This window comes from Larimichthys crocea, chromosome IX (assembly GCF_000972845.2).
Source record: "Larimichthys crocea isolate SSNF chromosome IX, L_crocea_2.0, whole genome shotgun sequence".
Lineage (NCBI taxonomy): Eukaryota > Metazoa > Chordata > Actinopteri > Sciaenidae > Larimichthys > Larimichthys crocea.
In genome coordinates, this window is record NC_040019.1 from 8,888,663 (window position 1) to 8,915,424 (window position 26,762).

Here is a 26,762-nt window from a genome sequence, read left to right on the forward strand (position 1 = left end):
AAAAACCAGAAAAGCATATACAACACAGTATATAGATAAATGTCTGTGCATAATGCAGTGGTTCTCAGCATTTATACCCATTTAGCCTGTTGAACGGCCCTTTAAAGTCTCCATCAAGTTCATCCAGAATATCAACAACAGCCTCTTAGATACTAGGCAGGACATACAAATAGAGTTTACATGCCCTGGTGGTGACATAATGGCAAAGGGCAAGACACAGGAAGCTGACAGAGGAAGATTAAAGGAGAGAGTGACCGAGCATTAAGCCACCAGACGAGTAAATCTGGGACTGACTTTTTAATTGCCGGCGAGTGCTTCATGAAATAAAAGGCTGAAAGACAGATGCACAGCTGGGCTTCTTGCTGTTGAACTAGTATCAGCTGGTTAAATGTTTTGTTATGTTAGCGAAGTTTTTGTAAGTTTTGGATCATGGGTAATGTAATCATAACAAATACACATGTACAGCTGTTTATATCTACAACAGTGGCATTGCACGCTAAAACTGAGGGCGCTAAATAACAAAAATACCCGTTTCTATTTAATGTTGCTTTAACCCGTACATGCTGTTCAGGTCAAGGTTGACTCGTTTTGACATTTGACAGCAGTAAAAATACCCTACATGTCATTCTTTTAACCTGAAATTTGATGACTTTTCCTGAAGTGTGTTCCCGCATGGACAAGCACCTGCTGCTCTTTGAAGGCTCAGGTGGGAACCAGCATATAGGAGTGGTCATATATGAAGAACAAAGGTCATACAGAGACACAGACACTTGCACCTCCACCTGCAACAACATATTTTTGGTGGAGGATGTGTCAGTAAGTAAGGACAGTGTCTAATGGTTGCAATGGCTATACGTGGTTATATTATAACAGTTCCAGAATGTTCTTTTCACTATCAATGAAATATAAAATATAGAAAATACACTATCATGCTATCTAAATCATAAATTAAGGATTAATAATGAATGTATTAATGTCAGATAGGCTATTTATATATACTAAAGAAATAGATCTGGAGTTCAAAATTAGATATAGACATTTTTCTTGGACCGGGTCAAAATTTACCATATTGTGAAGGCATTGAATACGAACAGTTTGTAAGAGTTAAAATGTTTTAAGCTGCTCAAACAAAATGTTGTTTTCATTATCGATTCATCTGTTTATTATCTTTATAATAATTAAATATTGTCTAGTTTAAAGTCCAAAAAACAAATAGATTAAGTTTTGTATCATATGAAACAAGAAAAACAGGAAAAGAGCAATTATTTAATTATAATTTATTATTTTTTGGCCTGAGATTAATCCATTACCAAAATTGTGGATAATTAAAGGTGCAGTGTGTAAGATTGGGGGGACTTTATTCCCAGAATAAGGCATACATGAAATATAATATTCATAACAATGTTTTCATGCATGTATAATCCCCTGACAATAAGAATCTTTTAGTTTTTGTTATTTAAAAATTCTCCTTTTAATATCTACAGTGGGAGCGGCTCCCCTTTCATGGAGGCCGCCATGTTGAAACGCTGTGTTTCTACAGTAGCCCAGAACAGACAAACTAAATACTGACTCCAGACAGAGCCTTTAAAGTGTGGTTTCTCCGTTAGAGGAGAAGATGAATACCACTCTGTTTCTCATTGAGCTTTATAGGGGCTGGGAGGACGATGTTGTTACCATTTCACAGAGCCAGGCTAGCTGTTTCCCTCTGTTTCCACTCTTTGTGCTAAGCTAAGCTAAACTGACAAACTGATAAATCTATTATTTGCAATCATCCTTACCTCAGGTTGGGAACTACTGCACAAAATATCTTTTAATAATCAACATTTTTTAACATAACATTAAGAACAGAATTTATTCTCCTATATTTCACAACAACAGTACATTCACGTGAAAACATGCACCTCTTATTGGAGTTGGGTCGCACTGCTCTGGCAGCAGTTGAGGCTCCTTGGCAGTTTCTCCTTGGATAGATAGAGCACCGGCTGAATGCTGCTGCTGAAGTCCATCAAGCCAAATGCGACATAGTGAATGTAGCAGGTAAACACAGAAGGAGAAAAGTAGTGCTGAAAGGGGAACAGAGCAACAGGTGGGAAGTAGTTGAACACTATGATGGCCAGGATGATGAGCACCATCTTGAAGGCTCTCTTCTTAACAGGATGCATCTCATCTCTGCCAGGCCCGGACTGCCTCAGCGCCCACAGGATTGCGATGTTGCAGAACACCATGAAGGCGAATGAGGCGAGGATCATCGCCGTGAAGACCTTCTCGAAGTTGTAAATGTTGCCTACACATTTAGCAGCGGCGTAGGCCAGAATGATCAGCCAGACTACAAAGGCCAGGACTGCTCTGTGTTGACGGTCCTTGAGATTGGTGAAGGTGATGGGGTGGAACACAGCCACGTAGCGGTCCAGACAGATGCAGGAGAGGAAGAGAGGTGAGGTGTCTTTCATGCCGTAGAAGAAACGCAGGACGTACCAGGTGCTGCTGGTTGTAATGAAGACTATGTTGGCAAGCTCGAGCGGAGGGATGAGACAAAAGAGTACGTCTAGAACAGCCAGATGAACGATGAAGATATCTGAGGTGGAGGAGTCACCCTTGTTCCTATGGATGAGCCACAAAACCATGAGGTTGGCTGGGATGCCCATAAACATGTTAATGAACTGCAGGCACAAGTACCAAATGAGAACTTCAGGCATGTCTTTGCAATGTTCGTACACCGTCTTGTCCCCAGTGTAGTTGAGTGGTCTATGAGAGACGAAGAGCACGGAGGAGTTCGTGTACAAAACCTCCATGATGACTAGATCAGACAGTGAGGTCTTCAGAGGACATCAGAGGAACAAGGACCTGTGAGATAAACAGAAGAGTTCACGCAGAAGTTAACTACGAGAGGACGATTAAGGATAATGTACGATGACACATAATCAAACATAGAAATGTGGGTGTTGTTGAGGGTTTACTGATGTACTTGTTTTGAAATTGTCCCCGTCTAAACATTCATGTGTTCATCTCTTAATATAAAAAAATTGAGATGAATTTGCTAGACTCATCAATCACATCACACTGTTATCTTACAAATTATACTTCCTCTAAAGGTCCTATGTGAAAAAAACATAAACTTGTCTTCTACAGCCACATAACATTTGATAACAAGACAACAGGAAGTATAAAATTCGATATGAGAGAGAAAGGTATAAAGTTAAACAGCGGTCTAATCTTTAAGCATTAGTGAGTTTAAACATTTCAATATAACAAGTTATACTTAATAATAAAATAAATTATTCAACTGATAACAGAAAACACAAATCACTAAGATAAGCTGAATTTCAGAGGGTTATAAGATGATTAAAGGGATAAAATAGTGGATACATTCACCACTGATGGCCTTTAAAAGTTTCACACGGAGACATTGCTTCATTTTATTGGATCACAAGCCAAAAAGGTTGGGATCAATAGTCTAATGCACTACTGTACCCCGTGAGTTGATGTGAAGTTGACAGAACTTTGTTTGTATTGTATCTTTGAACAGTCTTTTGGCCTGCTTATATGTTTGCAACATGTCTATGAGATGTAGCCTATCTCTATTAATGTATTGACTGTCATATTGATATTTGACTCTCATTTGTAAGTTATGATAATATCATAATATAACTACTTCTTCTTCTTCTGATGAAATATTGCATGAAAGCACAAGGCATTGAATATAATCACATACACTACTGATAAGGAAGTACTGCATCACAAATATGAGCTTTGCATGATTATCTGCAGTTAGTACAACAGAAGTTTGAGTCACGCGCTAACTGGAAGTGAGATGTGACTTGATAAACTTTGTCTTCACACCACACTGCTGTTTTGGAACAAAAAAAAGTAGTTCTCCTAAATACCTTCTCTGGAAAAAAACATCTTTGATAATACCATGAACGACAGTAAAACATAAAAACGTCTGAAGCATTATATATATACCAGGGGCCTGGTGAGTAGGGTTAACTCAAGTAAACTCCACCTCTAAAATAAGTTTATTCACCTACTGTATCAATAAGTGATTGGTTGGTGAATGATTAATCATCCCAATCAAACAGATAAACATCCAAAAAACAATTAACAACAGGTGCAGAGTGTTACGACCAGGAAAAGGGGTATGAGGAAGTAACATAAAATACACAAAGCTTTTGTTGTTTATCTCCATAAATGTATGAATATTGGTGTGTTTCCCAATTTTTCAAACATTGTGACCTGATGAAGATCCAAGTCGGATCACAAAGTCGTCATTATTAAACCTTTGTGGCACAGAGAAGGCGTTACATTTTTCTGTTGATGCTGTTCTCCGATAGCTAATATGACCTCCACTTCTCAGATGTGCGTATAAGTACTCTCCTGCTGCTTGGAAACAAGACTTTACCAATACACCTCTGGTATTAACCTATATTTCTGTCTGCATACAACAGCTTTATTTTCTGTCAGTTGTAATATTAAGGTGTAACATATAACAGTATAATGAGTCATTTTGTAACACATATTTTACAATTAGTTGGAAAAACTAAAGTGGCAAATGTAAAATGTACATTCTTTTTTCTGCAGTTTTGATGTTAAGTGAAGCCTCTTACCTTTAATCAGCACTTCTAATCACGTCTAATCAAACTGTTCCCCTCGGCCCTTATCCGTCTCTGTATCACTGTCACACTGACTTAAACAACTCCTCAGCCTTCAGCCTCAGTACTTCCTCTCTATACATATAAGCGTCGCCCACATAGTGATGACCACAATGCCGAATGTGGCTTTATGTAAAGTCAGAAGTGTTTGCATGTGATCTTAAATGTTTCCACCGTGTCAACAAGAAGTTCATTCTCCTATCTCTGTATCTAAGGGTAACATGTAAATGTGCAACACGACTATAAAGAGGCTCCCCTAACAATGTCAAGTGCTAGAATATTGCTCCTGTAAAAGACACGGCTACTCTACCGAGAGATTAATGCAAAATTGCAGTTCAATTTAGAGGTCAGAAGTTGTTTTATATCAAAATGACACTCACCTGCTCAACAGGATACTACAGCACCTTCCGTAAAGTGACTGATGTCCCCGCTCTCCACCTTATCCCTGTGACTCCTGTGTACATCTGTCTCAGTGTGAGCAAATACAAGAGCCCTCACCTCAAAATGAATGGAAAACATCTTTTGGAAAATGATCCAACACTTCAGGGATCCTGCACCAGTCCAATCATCCAATCACAGCATTGAGATGAGGGTGTGGAAGCTGAGGATCTCCCTCTGGATACCACAATGTCTTATTTGGCCCCCTGTACATCCATTGCACCTTAAACATTACAAATTCAATAATCATAAAAACAGAAATGAAGACGATATTTAGAATAAAATAAAATGTATAAAGTGAAAGGTGAGTCGGTGGGTGTGGGGGGCTGAAATATAATACAGGTTTGTGTGGAGGACGTGTTGTGGCAAGCCATCATCCATTCACACCGATTGGCAATGATGCAACCAACCGATGGTGCCTGACGGAAAATCGGCAGTAAACAACTGATGCAAGAGTTCAGAAAATCACTTCTGATTCAATTCATTGCAACAACGTGTAATATGTTACGTGAGGCTGACATGCTTCAAGGTGTGATGTCCATCGGCGGGTTTGTGCAGCATCCAACATGCAGAACAGGGAGTATCTGTATCTCCACCTCACACCACGATTCACTGTTAGAATGTGGATTTAACTGTGTTTTTGACTGACCTATCAGGTGACCTTTTACACCAATCACTGTCATAATGCAGGCCTTCTATAATCCATAACTGTCTTTCATTATGCACTGCAGGTTATGTTCTATCTGTGGTGTTACAGTGTGTCATTCCCAGTGTGTTTGAACAGCTTGACTCTGTTGAAACTCGACTCAGGTTTGTTTACCTTTGTTTGTATTGGTGTCAGGTTCAGGGGAGCCGAGTCTTCCCTCCTATAAGGTAGAAGATTCTCACAGGTTTGTTACATTCTACATTAGAGTGGAAACACATACGGCAACACACCGCTGCTTTTGTCCACACGGGCCCATTCCAGATTTCAATTTCACATCACTGAGGATGTTTCAAATATTCATGGTATTTTCAGATTAGTATCTAAGTCTTGTTAGTTCATATTCCTGTATAAAGCACCATTCTACTTTGCACAGATCCAAATTGTGGTGGTAAACAAAGTAAATTGTTTTTAGCAGCTATTTTGTGAAATTTGGTCAAACCTTATATACATGTATATGCAATGTTTGTAGATGAAGATAGGAGGAAATGATTGTACAATAGTAAATCATTTAGCTCCGTCATATTGTACACAATATGATAATATATAGAATTTAGCACTTCATATATAACAATATTGTGCTTTACAACCGCATAACATTAGACAACGAGACACCAGGAAATGTGTAAATTACTGGCTGTGAGAGAAAATGTATAAATAAAACAAAACAGAGTTCAAATGTATCAGTAAGACTTTAGAATTTCGAGTTATAGAGACAACAACTGAAGTTAAATATCTTCTCCAGACACATAAAAAGCTCTGATTTGTATAATGTGTCAATCCATCCATCTTCCACAGCCGAACTGGTGCCAATCCCAGCTGCCATTAGGCGAGATGTAGGTGTACACGCTAGATAGGTCGAATAATCATGTGCCTCTGATATCATTTTTCCACAAAATGCTTTTAATTACCTTTTTAAAATCACTGAAAAGGCCCTAAAAAACATGTTTTTTTAATCAGCCTCTCATGATTGACGGGGGTCCAACGCATAGATCATTTGTACGTTAAATGCTGTATATTTGGTCACTGAATATTTAAGGTTAAAATGTTTCATAATCTTCACTGGCACTGAAAAAATCCAAAACACAACAATACGTCCTTCTTCACTGTATGCCACTCTCATTGTATGTGACCTGGAGGTTGGAAGTTTCCACATCACGTTTGTGTTAAGTTGTATATTTGACCATGATTGGCTTCCAAACCTGTTTATTCATGTCACAAAATCATCTCATAGATCACAGATCTTAAACTCACTGTATGTGAGCATGTGTAATGTCTTTTTTGAGTGAACAGGGACTTTAAATATATATAATATATAAATCAGATGTGAATGCATGTATGCAGCAGAGCTAGAATTATATAGAGTATACAACAGAGGTTTATTTCTGAAAAATCAAGTTGTATGATAAACATATTTATTCGTGAACATGTAGTTTCTTGAGTTTCCAGCTATCGTTCATAACTGTCCAGTTCTCCAATTATACTCATTAAAAACAGAGCAGAGCTAATCACATCTGAGGGTGACGTGCAAATGTGGTGCATGAATTACATCAGTTTAGATCATCCTCGCTATCTAGGGAAATTTCCTAATGGCAGGGAATCATAAAGGAAAGTTGAGTTGTTGTTTTTTTAAAATGAAGGTTTCAGATCTAAAAGGTCAAACTGTATATGAAATCGGAAACATTTCACACGACCATTTATTCACATCGAAATGTGGAAGTGAACAGGGTGGAGTAAAACCACAAAAATACTACTTTCTTTTTACCGAAATTTACAGAACTGAAGCTTGGCCCTTAACAGGGAATTTACATATAGATAAATTAAATATGTATATTTTAGCATAATCTTGAATACAACAACCAGATTTCATGCAGGTACACTTGAGTATCTGCTATCCCTCAATCACACATAGCACACTGCTTACTGCAGGGCTATTGAGGCCACGCCCCCTACATGCACTGACCAGATAGAAGACTATCGAAGCCACACATTTGAGCCCGACATAAAGTGAAGTAAGTTTTGATATTTTGGGGTAAATATATTTGATGTATGGTATTAATGTTTAACTTGCAAATACCACATGAAAATGTATTAATACAGTAGATAGCGAGCTGATAGGTTAGACGCTAAATAAGCTATAGCTTTGGAATATTTCCAAAATTCCCCAGCTTAACTTTGCATAAAAAGTTTCTGGAAATTTTCAGTAATGGAATTGAAAGAGTGGTGGGGGGGGGCGCAGAATACAAGAGCAAAAAAGGAGGACATGGTTAGGAGAGTATTTATAGCAATTGAGGTGTGCTCAAAACTTAAAAAGCTTCAACCTCAACACCTGTATAAAAACCTATAAAAATACCCCGAAAAGTCTTTGAAAGGTCCTAAAACGTACAAATTGAAGTATGAAATAATTTCTGTTATGTGCATCTGATGGACTGAGTTGGTTTAAAGGAAACAAAAATAAGAAAATAGTTTCTACCTAAATATAGGTGTTTGAACTAAAGATGATGATGAAGGAATCACAGAGCAACAGTCAGTGTTTGTGTTTTGTTGTGTTTGTATTTATTATTTTCCTCTGAACTTTGAGTATTCTCAAAAGAAAGCAGAAGGAAAAGAGTTTCACTCACACATAATGTAGTTTGAGCAGCAAGAAACAATACAATCAAGTGGGAAGCAGACATCAACAATATGTTAAGTGTGGTCATCCCAGCAGTACCATACAGATCCTTTATAAAACTACAACTACCGCCACCCACTAACTAAATATTTCTCTTGTAAACTCGTGGATGGCTAAATGTTTTTTTTTACAGTTTTAGTCTAAAGCCAACCTGGTAAAGACACTTACAAGGACAAAATGTTTTTTTTATTTTACATCTGTGCTATCGTTTAATCTCCAAGTTTCAAACAGAAATCTTCAGAAGATAAATACTTATGAGCTGAAAACACGACTACATAACATACAGGGGATGTAGCACTAGATAGCCAAAGTGATTTTTTCTTTATTTTTTTTCTGACCTGACATCAGAAGATCTCCCAACCTAGGAGCTTCAGCTCCGTCACATTCACCGTCTACCATGTTCGTCTTCCTCCTTCTGTTCTACATGCAATCTTCTCTCCTCGTCTTTGTCTCTGCCTCTAACATCTCGATGGCTTGAAGGCTGTCCTCCCATCTCTTTTTTTTCAATCTTAAAAAAAAAAAAACATCTCATGAAAGGTCTTAACATTAAACATGCTACTAGAATATAAAAACTGCTCTGTTCAGTAATTCCTTTCTCTCTGTGTTTGATATATAAACACTCTAAAACCCAGAAAACCAAATATCAGGTAAACATTAGGAAGGAAGTAAATGCTGAAAGACACATGCAAAGTGTCTTAACTTATTATTTAGGTCTTATTTAAAAGATTTAAACAAAAATGGAGTTGATAGGTAACAGATGCACAGCAAGCAGATGCTGATTTGTTTTCATATTCAACTGTAAGAGTATGGCATTTTATTCCAATAGAAACCAACCCCCTTGTTGCCTTTGTTTGGACCACTAAGATCATGTTTTTTTCCCCCATTGCTTGTGCAGTTGAGCAGCAGAAGTAAAAAGCAGAAGCCTCTTGGGTAGTGGTGGTGGAGATCTTGCAGATGCTGTGATGGGAGTGATGGGATCTCACGAGACCCAACTGTTTTCTGTCCTGCCAGTCTTTTCAGTTTGAGCGTTCATGCAGGAAATGTGAAGGCAAAAAACAAAACAAAACTATAGCCATAACAGCTATTCCTCCTCTGGAGTGTTCACATCTAGGTAGTGCATGTTTGGTTTTGGGGTGGAGTGGTCACATTGCTGCTGCAGCTGAGGGTGTCGCTGTGTCATGGCTAAAGGTGCATCACTGCTACAGGTGTGGGTAAACAACAGACCGGTTCAGTCTTCTAAAAGTTTTTTAGCTCCAGGCCAGTGTCATGATGACTCGTGGCTGAAACGTGGTGATGTTACGGTGCTGCATGGAGTGTAATTAGTCTCAGATGAAGGTGGAATCCATGGTGCTGGTGTCTTGCGCGCTGCGGGCTCGAGCTTCAAAAAGCTGTTTTATCAAGGCAGACTTCTCCTGCTCCAGCTGGGCGATCCGCTCGCTCCTCTCTGTCACCTCCTGAATGAAGAAGAAGAAGAAAAATAAATGAAGTGGGTGATACTCAAGAACAAAAACAACAGCACTGACTGTTAAGTATTAGCGACTTGTATGTATTGGCAGCATGTTAAACCTGTGTGAGAAGTCGGTTCTGGTCCTTCAGTCTCTGGATGGCTTGTGGAGGAGCTGGACCGGGAGGCTGGGCGTTAGCCGAGAGCGCAGCTGTCTGAGCAGTGCTAGAAGGAAATGACTGCTGGAAGACAAAGAGGGACCAGTGTTAAATGAAAAATCCCCCTTTGATATAATTCAACATCACATCATAATTTACTTGTCTAATATACCCAGCTTCTCATATCCTGCTTGGTGTATTTCACAATATTGTGGGGGTGAATATTTGTAGCATTCATCTGTGGGCGTTTGATTTAGAGCTAAGTGATGTCATTTCGTTTCACAACATGTCTGAGGTCATACTTTGGCACAGCAGTGTTTTGAGCTAAATGCTCAAAATAGTACAACTGTGTGACTGACCAACTGACTCTGCCATCTCCATACCAACAGCATGCCTATGAACCACCACGTGTAAAATAATCCTAGCTAATTATATTGGGTTAGATCAGAAATTACTACGCTTCTTGGCAATAAATCATGGAAGTATGCAAATATAATTTTATAATTAAATTCATATTTGCATTATATTTAGACTGGCTTTACATAGTGACCTCAATTCATGTGTCTCACTAAGAACACAAAACAGAAAAATGCAAAAAGTCACTGGGTCAGTCACTCACCATCCCAGTGCAGGAAATAAGGTCATTAAGGCAGCGGTTGACTTCTTGCAATTTGGGTATTAGAACATTCATGCGACTCTGATTAGCTTCTGTGAAGAAATCCTGAGAGGGAAGAGCACAAAAAGACGGTAAAAAGGAGAATGAAATTCAAGAAAGTGTTGAAAAATGTCACGACAAGGAGGAAGTTAACAAACAAAAAGGACATGCCGTGAAAGGAGGTTAACTTAAGTCAGACAAAACAGCAAGAACTGAAGGCACTTTAAAGACCATGGACAGAAAACGGAAAGAGAAGAGCCCAAACAACTCTATACACGTTAAAATAGTTTTTCCCTGACATGACATGAACTTGTGTTTTTCTCTTTTTGTTTTCTGGTTATTATTAGTGATTAATATCAATGAATACTTTGAGGAACAATTTAATTATTTTCTCAACACTTGAGAATTTATTCTACTGCAACTGCCAGAAACAAACACATGACAGATTACTGAGCATTACTGTGGAGACTGTCTCTTCTTCTACCACGGGTATTTTACCATGTTTGAGTGCTGAACATTACAGCCCGTGTAAAGGCAAATCCAAGAATCCTTTCAAAATATATTGGATATGTCGGAAAATATTTGCTAAAAACATGCAAAAAGACTAAACACTATATTACTGAAATGTGGAGTTAGAGGTTAAAACTGTTCAGGTTTTTTTGGGCTCGATGACACACTGAGGCCACCTTGAGCATAATCCGGTAACGACACACACAAACCGATGTTCAGATAAAACTATAAAATCTCTCCCCACAGATTTAGATTTCATAGATGTTTGTGTTGTTTATGTTCTAATCGTTTTTCTTGTTTCATATGGGAAGCTATAAATCTGTGTTGTGTGTTGAAGTTATTCTCTCATGATGACATATTTAGCTAGTTATCCATAAATTTAAAAAGTACATCACCAAACAACGAAATACAACGTGTACAAAGTTGCATCTCCAGTTTTAGACCAGTGTTTGAACTGACCGTGCAGTGGGAGCTCTGTCCGACCTGCCGCTGTCTCTCTGTGACATTGTGGATTTGGCCCTGGTACCAGTCTCGGGCCCGCTCCACCACTTCCAGGCCCGCCAGCAGCGAGTCCTTCTCCTGCTCCAGCTCTTTCATTTGCTTCAACTGTGTGAGATGAAAGTTACGAAAAGGAGGGTGTGTTGTTGGAGGGTGAAAAAAGAGGGGGAGACAGAAGAGGGGTGAAATGGCGAGAGAGGACAAATGTGATCAGAAAGACAAAAACCCGACTGAAGTCACTTTCTGCACAGACCTCACATAAAGATCTCCTGGGAAGAAAACATGTCACTTTCATATTTCCCATGCCATCACTAAAAGAACTCTTATATCGCTGCCAAGATTAAATCTAATGATTGATTTTGGGCAGCCGGCCGCCTGCGTGGTAGACAAACTCCCATCTTTCACGAGGGCATCTGCAGCAAACTCTTTTGTGCTGGCACAGACAATGGCGCCATACCAATTGTGCCGGACTCTCTCTCCCATCCTGAACAATGTTTAGAGGAGCAATCAGCCCAGTGTCATGGCAACCGCACAGCAACCTAAGAATGGGGTAAACAGCACTTCAACTATGGCCGCCCCAGTGTGTCTATGTGTGTGTGTGTGTGAAAGAGAAAAATAGAGTGAGTGTGTGTGTGTGTGTGTGTGTGTGTGTGTGTGTGTGTGTGTGTGTCTATGTGTGTGTGTGAAAGAGAAAAATAGAGTGTGTGTGTGTGTGTGTGTGTGTGTGTGTGTGTGTGTGTGTGTGTGTGTGTGTGTGCACCCCAGTAAGGCTGCATTGAGTTGTGCTGACCAGGCTGTCCATGCAGCACACAGCTACAGTCCAGGCCTCATTGCTGGCATTCAGCCACCTGGTGTGTCATCTTTCTGTCCACCCCATCGCTCCATCCCTCCGTCCCAGTGCATTCCTCTGTTTGACGCTCATCAGTGCTATTTAATAAACACGGCTATAACTCATACGCACAAACGCAGGTTTTCAAAAGTCAACCAAGAGAGAGTTTTTTTTTAAAAAAGAAAAAGAAATAATACAATGTTTGACATCTTTGAGCCTGAAGGGAGAGTACACACATAAGAAGACGGGAAAGGAGGGGTGAAGTAAAGAGAAGGGGGTCGGAGGGTCTGTGTCTTGAATGGAGCATGACCCGGTGTCAAGCTGCATGAATGTGTGGTCGTCCACAGGCAGGAAAACCCAGCAAAAGAAAAGAAGAGATAGACCAAAGCAGGAGCAGAGCAGCTTTATGGAAATGTCTGTTCATGTATGTTTGTGTGCTGGCTGAATGAACAGGCATGAATACACACAACACACATACAATAACATGACACCCAATGCACAAGCTGTTTGGATAAAAACACAAAGAACATAACAGCCTTTTCAAAGCAGTGTGAACCTTGAAGCTCTACAATATAACAGCACACCCAAAAGGTCCCTGAAACAAGGACTAACAACTGTTTACACTGAAGAATCCGCCTGCTTGTTTTCTGAGTTGAGTTTAGTCTATAAAACATCAGAAAATAGTGAGAAATACCAAAGTGATGTCTTGAATTTGCTTGTTTCGTCCAATCAACAGTATAAAATCAACTCTATATCTAATATAGCTTCATATTCAAGTGAGAAAAGCAGAAAATCCACACGTTTAAAAGAACCAGAACCAGCAAATGTCTGGCAGTTCAGCGATCGATCGATGACTTGACATGTCAATCAACTTATTGACTCCTTTCAGCATTATCCAAAAACCCAAAGCTCTGCAAAACCACAGCCGGTCAGAGCTCACTAAAAGACCCTCAAAGAAGAAGGGATTTAGTTTCATGGATTGATAGATAAATCTGTCAGTTACTTTTTAGGAAATGTTAGTTAAAGTTGTTCAAAAAGTTCATAGCCTAAAGATATTCACCTTACAAACAGATACAGAAAAAAATAAGGAGGTAAATTGTCACATATAAGAAACTGTACCATATAATAATTGTCATTTTCACTTGATAAACGACTTCAAACATGGTTGTCGTTAAGTTTTGGCAGTCTATTAAACAATGAATCAAGTCTCAGCACCAGTTCAGACCGTAAAGCTCAACAGAACCACAGCAGATTAACTAACAAACAAGCCCCAAAGTCCATAAAAGTAGCACAAAGAAAAGATTTTCCTTTCATTTGTCTCAGCTGTCAAAATCAAATATCAAAAAAACCTGATGCATATTTTCAAATCCTCTTCTTCCTTCTATGTCCTTCTCTCCCTCTCGTCCTACTCACCCAGAGGAAAAAATGCAGGGCCTTGCTGCTGTAGAGGCTACTGCTGAGGGGGATGAAGACGGTAGTGTAAGCAGCCCACACAGCCGTCCAGGCTGGGCCGGGCCGGCCGAACGAATCCTCTACTTCTACCAGGCCCCTGGGCCCGACCCGGCTCACTACCATCAGGGCAGCAGTGGGCCTGGGTGGGAGGGCCACAGGGGAGGGGGGGGAGAAGGAGGAGGAGGAGAGGGGCAGGGAGGGAGGGAGGGAGAAGAAGGAGGGGAGTCGGTCAGTCAACGTCTCCAGACACAGGAGGCCGAGGGGGCGAAAAAAAAAAAAGAGACGGAGACGGCGACACAAACAGGGAGAGAAAGAGGGAGAGGAGGCAAGCTAGAAAGAGAGTGGGAAATGGTGAGGCAGGGGGAGAGACAGAGAGTTGAAGGGAGGCATGAGCTCGGGACTGGAGGGTGGGAGGGGCAGAGTGAGAGGGAGGGGAATGTGGGGGCCAATAGAGGAGCCTGTACTAGAAAACCCCTTTTTGTTTTTTTATATTCTCCAGTTATTTTCTTTAATAAAATCTATTTGACACATCTTTAATAAACCCAATCCCTGCTGTATCCAATCACACTTCAAAGTTTAAGTCCAAGCAGACCTTTGTCTCTCTTAAAGTCTTAAAAGTCTTCGGATCAACAAGAATCATTTCAAATGTGTCATGTGTAAGACTTTCCACCTAATGTGGAATGTAATAAAACTATGTCAACATCTTCCCTAATTACTTACATATGCAATATCACGCCTTCCTTCAGCAGATGTCACTTTTTGACAACTGGTGCAAGAATACTGGACACATTTCTCTAAAGCTACCGATTACCGTACGTGTAATTTGAGGATCTAAACTGGTATACCTGTTTTAGGAAAGGCATTGGAACAGAGTAAGTGGCTAGGTGTGACAGTACCTGTGTCTGCTAGAGGACCAATCAGAAGTGCCAAATATATCTAAATATATGAGCGGGCAGTTTTTAAAAGATCAGTGTGGTCACAACTGCCCGATCAATCCTCAGGTTATGGAAGAGTACCCGATATTCTGTCTGTTGATGTTTCATTTTATGAATAAAAACATGAATGACAAGGCTACAGAATAATCCGCGGTATAAAAAACATTTCAGAAAATAGTGTAAAAATGTCTGATAGCCAAAGATATTCACTTTACCATCATATAAGAGCAGCAAAACCTCACATGTAAGAAGCTGGAAGCAACCACCATCCTTTTTTAATTAATTTTCTGTCAGTCAACTAACTGATGACTCTATTTATTTAATCAATCACCATCTGCTTTATTTGACTGAAGACTAAATTAACACAAATACGGTGGAAAGAAGTGACGCAGGCGTAGAAACAGAGCCCACTGATTGTTACCATATTCTGCTGTAAATCACAAGTCAAACGGCTGCTTTCCAAGCTGCAATCACAATAATATTCATGTTAAAATCCGCCACACGTCGCTCTGGGTTTGGTTTGTGATTGTCACAATGTGAGCGTCACGGTGTTATTCCAGCAGACATGTCAACTAATGTTTAGGTTTGCAGGATCTGTGTTTTTACGCGTGAAGAAGTTTTCAAATGACTGTGATATTTTAAAAGAAACTTTGACGTGGTTGGTACAGCTGTCCAGTCTGGTGTGTTGCATCTAAATTAATAGAAACCAGGTGGATTTCCAAAGCAGACCCATGCGTCACTAATGTCCACCCATAACCTGGTTTGTTGATTAACCAGTTATAAATGAATCATCGCATTGTATCATCCAGAAAAGTTTCTCTCTGAAACCCAGGCGTGGCATCTTTGGAAAAACCTTTAAGACACTCTGTAGGGACTGTTTGTGCACGTGTGTGCATGTGTGTGTGTGTGTGTGTGTGTGTGTACCAACCATTCCATAATCCACTCCATTCGTTATGGTATGCCGCCTCTGCTCTTCCCGACTCCGCCCGTGTCGCCTCGAGCCGCCTATAAATCCTGTTGCCGATTCACTCTGAGATCTTGGTAAACCTGATTTCACAACACCTGCACAAATAAACAACAGACAGAATCAGTTTCAACACAATGATATAGTCTGGAATGCACTCTGTAATTACTACTATTGTCGTAGTACAGGGGGGGAAAGTATATAGTATACATATGGTATAAACATGCGACACATTCATATGCAGAATTATGTTTTTTTCCTTATTATGAATGAATTGCTCAAACAGTCAAATTGCATTATCTTTAAAAGGGTGTGTACCAAATTTGCATTCAAGGTATTTAATCCAGGTGAATCAGTGTCAGTCAGTAACAATACAGAAACATTTAAAGACATTTAACAGTTTAAAATTTTCAAAATAATGGATTGTATTTGACTGTAGACAGGCAGTCATGAAGAAAACTACAGACATTAATTTGACACATTTGGGTTGCCAGCGTGTGCCACAGGGGGGAGCTGTACTCTGCTAATGTGTGTGTGTGGTATCAACAAGGCAGGATGCCTTTATTTAAATGCACACACTGAACACAACACAGTGATAATAAATGTTGATTATTGAAAATTCGTCCTAAAACTAGTCACTGTCGAGATTTTTAGACTTCACACACCACTCACTGTGTGAAGTCGACAATTCACCAAGAGAAAGTGACAGGGAGAGATTGCGATGATGTCCCGGGTGCTGGGAAGGATTTTACCGCTGCCATGATTCAGGGAGTTTTGGCCTGTCTGCTATAATCTGGCCTAATCCAACAGGGTTTGGCTGCATGTGAGAGATTACAGCATGGTCACTGGTGGTCTGTCTGTCTGTCATTATACAACTAACACTATGTGGACCTGGGGAAACTTTGCACCAGACGGTTTTGGATGCGGTTGAGCCAAGTTCTTCCACACCAAACTCCGAAAACCATTTCTTCACAGACCTCACTTTGAATATGACTATCATTGTCAAGATTACCTAATATTTGAACTAACAAAACTAAAACTACACAAATGTATGTGAATCTTTGGCCATATAATCCGTCCATCTATCTATCTGAGCAAAACCACAGAACTAAGTGCAAGTGGAATAAGCGGTGAAAGCCCTGGGTGCTCGATAGAGAGAGTGTCACTCTTATAGCTCCAGAAAGGCATGGCTGTACAGAGATCAGGCAAACTCGAACAGACTCTAGCTGAATGTGTGCGTGAGAGAGACAGAGCATGGGAAACGACTCTTGATATGATTGTGAGAGTGAGATGAATAAGATTGAGTTGGTACAAGAGCGAGAGCCTGTATGTATGAACAAGATAATGAGCAGGCAAACTGGGAATTTCTCAGCAATAGATCCTGCAACCTACATCCGGCTCACTGGGGGGAAAAAAACTTAACAAAAGACCATCGGCCATTCTCCAATCAGAGAGGTCATAACTGTGCTCCCTCCACGAGGCAAACCCTCAAGATAGATAAATTTCTGCAGGAATTTCTGACACGACCTCTGACCTGACCTGGGGTTAACAACGGCAATTATTCAGCTCGTCACCCTCTATTAACGCTGCGGAGGGCCTGTTTAAGCTGTGACATAATACTGATACCTGAGAAGTGTTTTGACCAACAGTGACTGTTTTTGACCCCATTGAGACTCGGGGAAAGACTTGTTGTTGCCATATTTAGCTTTGTGAGGCTCTCTCTGGAGGCTGGATCTGTCGATATGTGCACTTGTGTGCATTAAATTAGAATAGGAGATCGAAGCTGGCAAGACTGCAGTAAACATATCAGCTCAGTTATGCGAGCAATCAAAAGGCTTGCTCACAGGAATTCATGTCTCAAGTGGTAGGTATTCAGAGGCGCCGTGGCACTACTTCATCCTCATGTACATGTTTGTTTTTTTGGTGTCCAGATAAGACTTCGTCTGTGTTTTAAGTCTCACAACATATTTTCTAACTATTTTTTTAAAATGTCCAAAATAAAGGCTGGTGAACGCTTATCAATTATGCATTTTTTTTTCCTGTTCGTCACTAAATTGAATATATTCTACCCTAGTACTTGTCTAGCAAATCTGCACATTCTTAAACCTGCACATTATACTCTAGTACTTTTTGTAAATATGTACACTTGTGTTTCCCTTCTTGGTTTCTATTTTTTGCTGCTGTAATAAGTGAATTTCCCCGTTGTGGGATCAATAAAGTATTATCTTATCTTATCTTATCTTTAAGTGTTGGCCTTTTGGTCACACTAATTAAAAGACCTCATCTTGAGCTTTGGGAAATTGTGATTCACTGTTTTCTGACATTTCTAGACAACAAAAAAAGAAACTGCAGCCCTCAGTTGAATTACAAATCAATAAAGAAAGGGTGGAGGTTGTGGGGTGCAGATACAGCTGCATGGTGGCAGCATCTTGCTTGTTTATTGGCAGTGTGTGTGTGTGTGTTTTGCTGGTAAACCTCGGGTTTTAACTTATTATCGACATGAGTCCTCCATGAACTCACTGAACTGTGCCCAACCCACCCAGACACACTCTTTCATGGTCCTTGCTACTTACTTGGTCCATGGAGCTGCGGTGACTCCAAAGCGAGCGACTCAATGGACCTGACCCGGCTCTGCTGGGGCTGTGCTGGCTTGTTGGCATGGCCCGGGTCGGCTCGATAACACCCGCTCCCTGGAGCGACTGAACTCCGCTCCACACTCCTCCCTGACCTCTCGAAGCCCGCGCTGTACGGGGCCGGTCCACACACGGGGTACCCAGCCCCCTCCTCTGGTGGCCTGGCCCGGCTCTGCAGCGAGGATGCCCGGTGCTGCAGAGTGTTGGTCACGTTGCTCAGCCCCAGTGGACGGACCTTGCTCTCAACCCGTGTCCCAACACTGCATGTGGGCTTCTGGTTCTGCTTTGCTGCCTGCTGTGGATGCACGGCAGCCTGGGCCTTGAAGTGAGAGCTGTTCTCCGGGTTGAGCATGGAGTACCGCAGCCCCGCAACGAACCGCTCAAAGGTGAGGCAGCCATGCGGCGGGGTGACTCTCCTGAGGCAGCCCAGCACTCCACCGGGCAGGTCCCGGGTGTCTGCGCCCTGCCAGCGGCTCTCTATCTCGGAGATGTGGACATAGCCCCGTCGACCGTCATCCAAAATGTCAAACAGGGTCCTCAAACTTTGCAGGAAGGCTTTTGGCAGGCCGTCTGTTGAATACTCTGTCTCTTTCTGCTGCATTTTGGCAGTTTTACCCTGAAAGGCTTCTTTTCTCGGCCCAACTCTGCCGTAAGTCCCGTTCAGCTTGCAGCTCTGGTCAGCCGCTATCAAAGCCATGAATGTGTCGATAATCTCCGCTGAGCTATCAATCAAAAAACACGCCAATACAAGTTGGCTAGACTTTATATGAACACGCAGAATAATTAACAAAAATATAAGCTTACTAAACAACTAAACACATACCCTTTTAAAGACTTTTAACCAGAAATAGTCCAGATATTGTTGTGTCCGTCCACCGAAACTGCGCCGCTCACTGATCCAAACTTTCCTTTTTCTGCACGAGGACCGCCCTTCAAACGGCTGTGCGCGAGCGTCCCGGGACCAGCGATTGGCCGCGGTGTGCACGAGCTCGTCTCTCATTGGTGCAGGCCTGAGGTATGCTCCAGTTTGAGTTGTGCTTTTGTTATTACTAATGCTGCTGAGACGTTATTCATAAAGAGGCTTGGATATATCACACACCCCCCCTCTCCACATCCAACATAATCAGAAAGAGCTGTGCAAACTATCACTTTACAGACAGAACAGAATACCTTTGTTTCACATCGTGGAATAAACTTGTTAAGGTGAATATGTCATAAACATTCACCCAATCATCCCAGATAGCAAATATTTTGGCTGTATTATGGCATACATTTGGCATTTTTGGCTTTCTTTTGGCATTAAGAAAGCCTTTTGGCTTAACTGTGGTATGATTAGGGCAGTGGTTCTTATCCTTGTTGGAGGTACCGAACCCTACCAGTTTCATATGCTCATTCACCGGACCCTTCTTTAGTAAAAAATAAAATATGATTTTTTTTACTAGTGCACAAAATGAACCGTGCATTAACATCACCTTGTTCAAATAACAAAACCAACACAGTGCATGAACTCACAACAACTTACCTCAGTGTGACTTCTGCTGTTGCCTTTGAGAGACCAGTTCAGATATGCGTGGCTTCACCTTGGCAAGTGCCAGCCTCATGTCATTTTCACAGCAAAGTCTGTTCCTTTTCTTAGTTTTTATGTCCAGCATCCTCAAAAAACGATTGCTCACAAAGATATGTTGTAACAAATGGTATAAAAAATTCCAGGTCGGAGGCTCCACCGAACCCCTGAGACCGACTCACCGAACCCCTAGGGTTTGATCGAACCCAGGTTAAGAACCACTGGATTAGGGTTATTATCCATAATAGATAAGGAGGTGCCAGCAATATATGGCTGAGTTAAGGCATGTTTATGGCATGCCAGAAGATTGGGCGCGAGCGGGAACAGCTGATTTGAGGCTCTTCTGGGACATTTATGGCTATATTTTGGAAGTCCCTTTTGGTATGATTTTGGCTTTTCTAATTTGGGCCATTTATGGCCCAGACATCCACCCATAACCTTGCCAAAATGCAAGCCAGATTTGGGCCAAAGCGAAGCCAAAAGATTTTTGCTATCTGGGATGTTGTTTACGTGTCTCAAAATGTGTTCACTGCTTTGGATTTGTCTGAATAAAACCAATTGGGAGCATAATAAAACACACACTATGCAATAATATGTAAACTATACTATTGTGAAGCTTATAAACATGTTTATTATAATATATTTTGACTTAAGTTGAGTTGTAATAGTTCCACATATTTAGAGAATTGCTCAAGAACTATTAGGCTATGTTACATAAGATTAAATACAAGTGTTCTTGCACTTGTATTTAATCTACATTGAGTGTCTACGGAAGCGCCAAACGGTCAAACATTCATACATTTGATTACCTCAGTTTTCTTGTGAAAGCAAGTTAATTTTATTTATGTCATTAGGTCAAAATAGGAAATGTTATTATCCCAAGATCATTTTCTATCTCAAGATAACAAAACGTTGTTTTCCTAAAATAATGTCATAAATAATTTCAGATCTTGAGAAAACAAAAGGATAGTCAAGTGTATTAAATCATTGCGTTTGCAACATTCTCCTGCTCCCCTGACACTGCTGCACTGCATGATGTCTCCTGCAATGATTTAATGTACTAGACTATCCTTTTTGCAAGACCTCAAATGAATTCTGCTGCTATCTCGTAAAATGTCATTATCTTAAGATCATGAGAAAACATTTTTATTTCGACATGCTTAGGGCTTCCGTAAGTTCCACGCTGTTCGGGGCCGGTCCACACACGGGGTACCTGGCCCCCTCGTCAGGCAACCTCACCCCCAAATAAGGCTGCCATCAATTGACAACAATAGCAACAAATAATCCTATCTCAACAAAGTGTTTCTTCCTCCTTCAGAGGACCCCTTCATCAAGCATCAGCCTTTATATTCTATAATGTGATGTATATCAAGGTTTTCAGATCAGTACTGATAGGATCAGGCTGGAAAGCTGCATCGCTGTACTCAACTTGAACTTTCACAGAGTCAACAATTACTAGCACTTCAGGGACACTTCTGTCTTTAGCAATGAGTCAGGAAAACTCTCAGTCCCTGCACAGACCCATGTTTCTCTCTGGCCTGCCCAGACTTGAGCTCTTAACCGTCCAAAAGCTTAAGCGGTGATCAGTGTTGAAGACACTATCACAAAGGATTCCCTGTAATTTGACTTGCCTGACGCAATGCCGTTATGTTTCCTGCCAAACCTGATATTGACTCACATATTTTGCCCATTATGTTCATCAAATGCACTGTACAGTTTTATTTATGAGAAGAGAGGCCCGAAAGAGAGGACACACAATCAATAAATCCCCTCACAACAAACACATGTGACAGTCGATAACACACCAGTTGTTTTTGTTAACACATTAATTTGCTGGGATTGATTACAGCTCGAGGGTAGAGAGAAGGGCCACATCAGATCAGATGTTCAAATACTCAACAACAGTCTTTCGGAGTAGAGATGTGGCTCAAGAGTGGCTTTCTGTGGACTTGTATTTCAGGCTTCATTGTTATATAACCCTGAAGAAAGGCAGAAAGTGAAAGAAAAAGGAGAACGCTGTCCACATCAGCTCAGCTCTGTGTGATCACTCGACTCACAGGGTCAGACAAATGAGCACTCACTCCTGCTCTCCTCGGCTCTCTTTTCTCTCGTGTTGTCATGCACATGCAATTGCTGCTGCTGCTGCAGCAGCACTTTAGGCTTTATAAACCATGCCTGTAGTTGCCATGCGTGCCAAAAGGTCAGTCCATACCACTGTTTGTTTTACTTGCTGGACATGTACTGATCCTCAGCTTCACTACCCAGTCAGTCCTCTAATGTAACACACTTACACACACACGCACTCTTTACCCTCATTATCTCCTGTTTGCTCGCTGTTTCTCTAAGTCTTTTCCTTCAGCTGCATCAGTGTGCATGTGACAAAGGATTTGAGAGCTTATTTTTGGATGGAGACACAGAAAGAGAATAAAAAACCTTCAAGTCTTGGAGGTGTTAGAGCAGATTTAAATTACAGTGGGAGGACAAGAGCAAGGTGGAAAAAGTATGGGGGTGAATTCAGATTACAGCAAAATAAAATATCGTTGTTCATACTGGCTTTACTATGATGGTCACCAATCCAGGCGTTTACACTGAATGTGTCCCATGGTGTGGGTGTCAGCTTGTGTTTTCGTCTCTCAGAATTAGTGGACTTTCTTTGGCTTGTTCTCCACAAATCAAGGGCCTGGACTTTGGTCGCTTTATTTATTCGTAAGGTGGTAAAGCATGCTTGAAAGACTCCATTGTTTCACAGGCTTGCACTCCATGATACAGAATTTATGTTACCAACACCTTATTGTAAGAACTAGTTTAGCTATGCACATAAATTAGTCACAGTGTGATTTAAAAAAAAGTAAACAACACAAAATGATTCTGTGCCGACAGAGACTGGATGTTTTTAAAGTTTTTCATTTACTCCAACTTCTAAAATCTAAAAATAACTCATTTACATACATTTAAAGCAATTTTCAGCACTTCAGCAGGAGCAACACTGGCAACAGTTGTAGAATAAAGAGCAACTCTTCAGGATCTGGACAGAGTTTTTAAAGGAACTTGATTTTTGTTCAATGTTTAATAATTTGACAACATCTGACCGTGTAAAGGGGGACATAATATGAGGATGGCAGGTTTAAATTCAACTTTGGGTACTCGCCACACCAGGATCAGCAGTATTCCCCTCTGTTCCTCATAGGAAGCTGGGTATTAAATGTCTGTGGTGCAGCATGTAAATACATTGGTATACTCATTCCTTCTATTATATCTTATTTATCTATGTGCATTTATACAATATACAGTATGTAGGCTTTAATAATTGTTTAATTTCCCCTTGAGATTATTGAACCACTCTGTCTGTCTATCATTTTTTATTACAGGGTACATAGGTACATTGTCTCTGTTTGATTAAAAACAGGAACATGTGGGTGTAAAAATATAATACATGATATTTATCCTACTTACAGCTTACAATAAGTGCATTCAAGTGCATTATATTAATAACAATTGACTTTTGAATAACAAATATACAACAAAGAGTTGGTCCGACAGTGTTTTTACGCCTCAATAACACATTCTTTATTTAAAAAACTACAAATAATTATTTCCAAAGACTTCTACATTTATTTTATCTTCCTATTCTTTATACCCACTGCTCATGCTGTCAGTATAAATTTGTACCTCACCTTAACAAATGTATATTTTTAGCACACAGATTGCTGATATAAGTCCAAAACAGATTAATATTTTGTCATCCTGAGATATGGCAGGGTTTATAACTGAACTTAACACAGTGGTTTAAATCAGCAACCGTATATGATTTCACGTGGATTACACTGCTGCCCTGAGCATTTTTAATAGCTGAGAATGTTTACTTATATAAAATGAATCATTCCACCACGATTTGCTCTCTGTAGTCCAAGACATACACGATTAAAATGACCAGTGTGTAATTTAACTTAAAAACTGGTCATTAAATGGTTTGGTTGAGCCACACGTGACTATAATAATGAAGCTCTGCAAATCCCATGAGCTATACAGCACGACTGTGACAACTAGTGGCTGGTTTTGGCAATGTAGTGTTAATTTTGTTGCATGTCAAACAAATACAAATAATAATACTGGATCATGAGCTTAACATTGAATTCTGTGTAAAAACAAAAAAACATGAGCTAATTCCTGACCTCTTATACAAGAAACTCATCTGTTTATACATGCAGTAATGATGTTATGAAATTCAAAAACTTCACAAACTGAACCAAATGACAAAAAAATACTTTATTCTCGTGATGTATTGCAGAAATACATGAGAATATACATCAATATACAGAATTACAGCATGTACCATCTCACACCCATGCTCTCCACCATATAATGCATTTTCTGAGGTGCAGTTATATACAATAAATACACAGGTTTAAAACTATGTTTATTCCATAATGTCACCATATTTTGTTTTTTCAGGCCCTTTTGATTCCTCTGGCATAGACGCTGAAAAACAAACAGACACAGATGAACACACAGCACGCACCGAGAGTATTTTCCTATTTAAAGTTAACAAGGCAGACAACAAGACAATTTCATAGTTTTCTAGTATGAATGTATGTATAGAAAGTGAGGGCTTGTGAGCAGGTCTGCAGTTGCACACTACACTCACCCTGAGGTGGCGATCTGTCCGGGACTTTGCCTGTTTCTAGCAACAACCAAAGGTCTGAGCATTTCTGCGTTTCCCAGCGAGTCACTGCATAACTTCCCACTGAAGACCCCACTAAGAGAGAAGAGAGAGGCACGGTTAGAAAAACAGTGGTAAAGAAGTAAGCTGAGAGGAAGCATGGGCGGATAGAGAGCAAATAATTGTTGAGGTCTTATGTGTAAACACCTATCGAAATGAGCAGGTTCCATTGAAGAGGATAAGGAAACTTTCTCTGGAGAGCCTTCTGAATGCCAAATAAAGTGGCAACACCTGTAAAACAACACAGGACACATTAAGCACATCAAGCAGCTGTGAAGAACATCTGAGCTTTTTCTGGCCAATTAAAAATCAGCTTTTATTAGTACATCACAAATCATTAGCACAATTGTCCTCTTGAATGTTCAGTTCTTTTTTCTTTCTTTTTTTCGAACAACTGGTTTCAGGTTAGTATTTAGAAAGTGATGGTGTGCACAGATTGCTCATGAAGTTTTTACGTTTGACTGACCTAATGCTAATTTGTATCAGAGGACAAACTAAACTAAATCAGAACAGATCTGAACTCTGATATCAAGCTTATATCATCATAAAATTCTGGCTATTGTTCAACCATCATCACTTTGATGTTTTAAGTTATGTGTGCGCAATGTAAAGAACATCCTGTTTTAAACATTTGCAGCATGTAGCTCCCCCTGCTGTACATAATGGCCTGAGATAGAAAGATAATTGATACCGGAAGGGAAATTCTTGTGCACCTCATTTCTATTATCATCTACCTCATGCCTAAGATAAATGATAATAGAAATGATATAATAGAATTATAGTTTAAGGTAAGGAAGAACATATTGTTCTCTCCATGTAAATATAAAGAAAACATACATAATCTTACTTGTCTTTAAACATGTAGGATTAATGAAACATTTGGTCAGTTCTGGGACTGAAATGCTGAAATTCAAACACATCACTTACCAAGTATAAAGCTCCCAGTTCCCTTCATGAAGGCATAAGACTGACAGGCAGCATATCTCTGTAAACCCTGCAGGTGAGAAAACAAACTTTTACTGCACCATTCACCCTGTTCAAACATTTCTATGTAATCTCTCATAGAGGTTTCAGCGTGTGCTGCAGCAGCAGCAGCAGTAATTTTAATTTCACTGTCAGTGTCCTGCAGAGATCAACACACAGCAGAGGTGAGCAGAGACACAGAAACATAAACCCACCGGGTGTTTCGCTACCAGCTGATCGTCCACTTTACTGAGACCGAGATTCACCATTGTGTTGCCTTGTTGTGAAGTCTAGGAGAAGAATAACACCAGCTCACGCTGAGTGTGTATACAAAACACGACTGATACAAACCAAAGAGAGAGAGGAACAGCTGTGTGTATAAAAACAATAGCGACGTCTAAAGCTGAGGAGGTTGTACTGCAGCGTCTCCACAATGAAAAGTTCAGTTTTTGTAATGAAAAAACAAAAATACTAAATAAAAAAAATCATATATTATGAAAAAAACATCTAAATAAATCAGAATAATTTATGAAACACATTAACACATTTATATAATACTATACATATAATACTGTTCAATATTCATTCTGTCAATCGCTTTAACACGAGATGCATATAAAATGTGTTATTCACATCCAGCTGTTTATTCTGTATAATGTTGACCAGTTTAACCTGTATAACTTGTATTTACGCCCCCACCGTTCATACTGTACATATCTTAATTAACTCTCACTGTACATACTCTGCACTTCTGGTAAGATGCTAAACTGCATTTTGTTGTCTTAGTATTTTGTGCAATGACAATAAAGTTAAACCTAATCTAAAAAGCCCTGTATTCAAAATTTTAATTAATCATGGTCATTCATGTTGTAGAAATGTGTTTTTCTGATTTAACCTCTGGATCCTGCAGCTTTTATTAGATCTTCAAAGATTCACAACACAACACAAGGTATAGCATGGTTTATACACTTATCAT

General features: G+C 40.0%; 3 protein-coding genes across 6 annotated transcripts; all 3 read right to left on the reverse strand.

Moving 5' to 3' along the window:
* Nucleotides 1–1,205: 1,205 nt before the first annotated feature.
* Nucleotides 1,206–4,739, reverse strand: hcar2 (hydroxycarboxylic acid receptor 2-). Its single transcript, XM_019271725.2, has 2 exons — nucleotides 4,605–4,739; nucleotides 1,206–2,844 (listed from the first exon to the last, which is right to left on the reverse strand). The coding sequence occupies exon 2, from the start codon at nucleotides 2,790–2,792 to the stop codon at nucleotides 1,905–1,907; it is 888 nt and encodes a 295-aa protein (XP_019127270.1). The 5' UTR covers nucleotides 2,793–2,844; nucleotides 4,605–4,739; the 3' UTR covers nucleotides 1,206–1,904.
* A 3,566-nt stretch (nucleotides 4,740–8,305) lies between these two features.
* Nucleotides 8,306–19,498, reverse strand: sapcd2 (suppressor APC domain containing 2). Of its 4 annotated transcripts, none has more exons than XR_003462893.1 (7): nucleotides 18,480–19,489; nucleotides 15,871–16,004; nucleotides 11,688–11,834; nucleotides 10,683–10,784; nucleotides 10,028–10,147; nucleotides 9,296–9,915; nucleotides 8,306–8,969 (listed from the first exon to the last, which is right to left on the reverse strand). XR_003462893.1 is itself a non-coding variant. In XM_027282256.1 (7 exons), exons 2-7 carry the CDS (start codon nucleotides 19,234–19,236, stop codon nucleotides 9,787–9,789), a joined length of 1,389 nt encoding a protein of 462 aa, XP_027138057.1. In that variant the 5' UTR covers nucleotides 19,237–19,261; nucleotides 19,363–19,495; the 3' UTR covers nucleotides 8,967–9,786. The 4 variants fall into 4 exon arrangements, 3 of the variants coding, with proteins under 3 accessions (XP_027138057.1, XP_027138059.1, XP_010736822.3); XM_027282256.1 differs by having other exon boundaries at nucleotides 8,967–9,915; nucleotides 18,480–19,261; nucleotides 19,363–19,495; XM_027282258.1 differs by having other exon boundaries at nucleotides 8,967–9,915; nucleotides 10,028–10,144; nucleotides 18,480–19,498.
* Nucleotides 19,499–24,357: 4,859 nt separating this feature from the next.
* Nucleotides 24,358–26,167, reverse strand: tmem141 (transmembrane protein 141). Its single transcript, XM_019271724.2, has 5 exons — nucleotides 26,002–26,167; nucleotides 25,751–25,817; nucleotides 24,971–25,054; nucleotides 24,749–24,859; nucleotides 24,358–24,582 (listed from the first exon to the last, which is right to left on the reverse strand). The coding sequence occupies exons 1-5, from the start codon at nucleotides 26,053–26,055 to the stop codon at nucleotides 24,521–24,523; spliced, it is 378 nt and encodes a 125-aa protein (XP_019127269.2). The 5' UTR covers nucleotides 26,056–26,167; the 3' UTR covers nucleotides 24,358–24,520.
* Nucleotides 26,168–26,762: the final 595 nt, after the last annotated feature.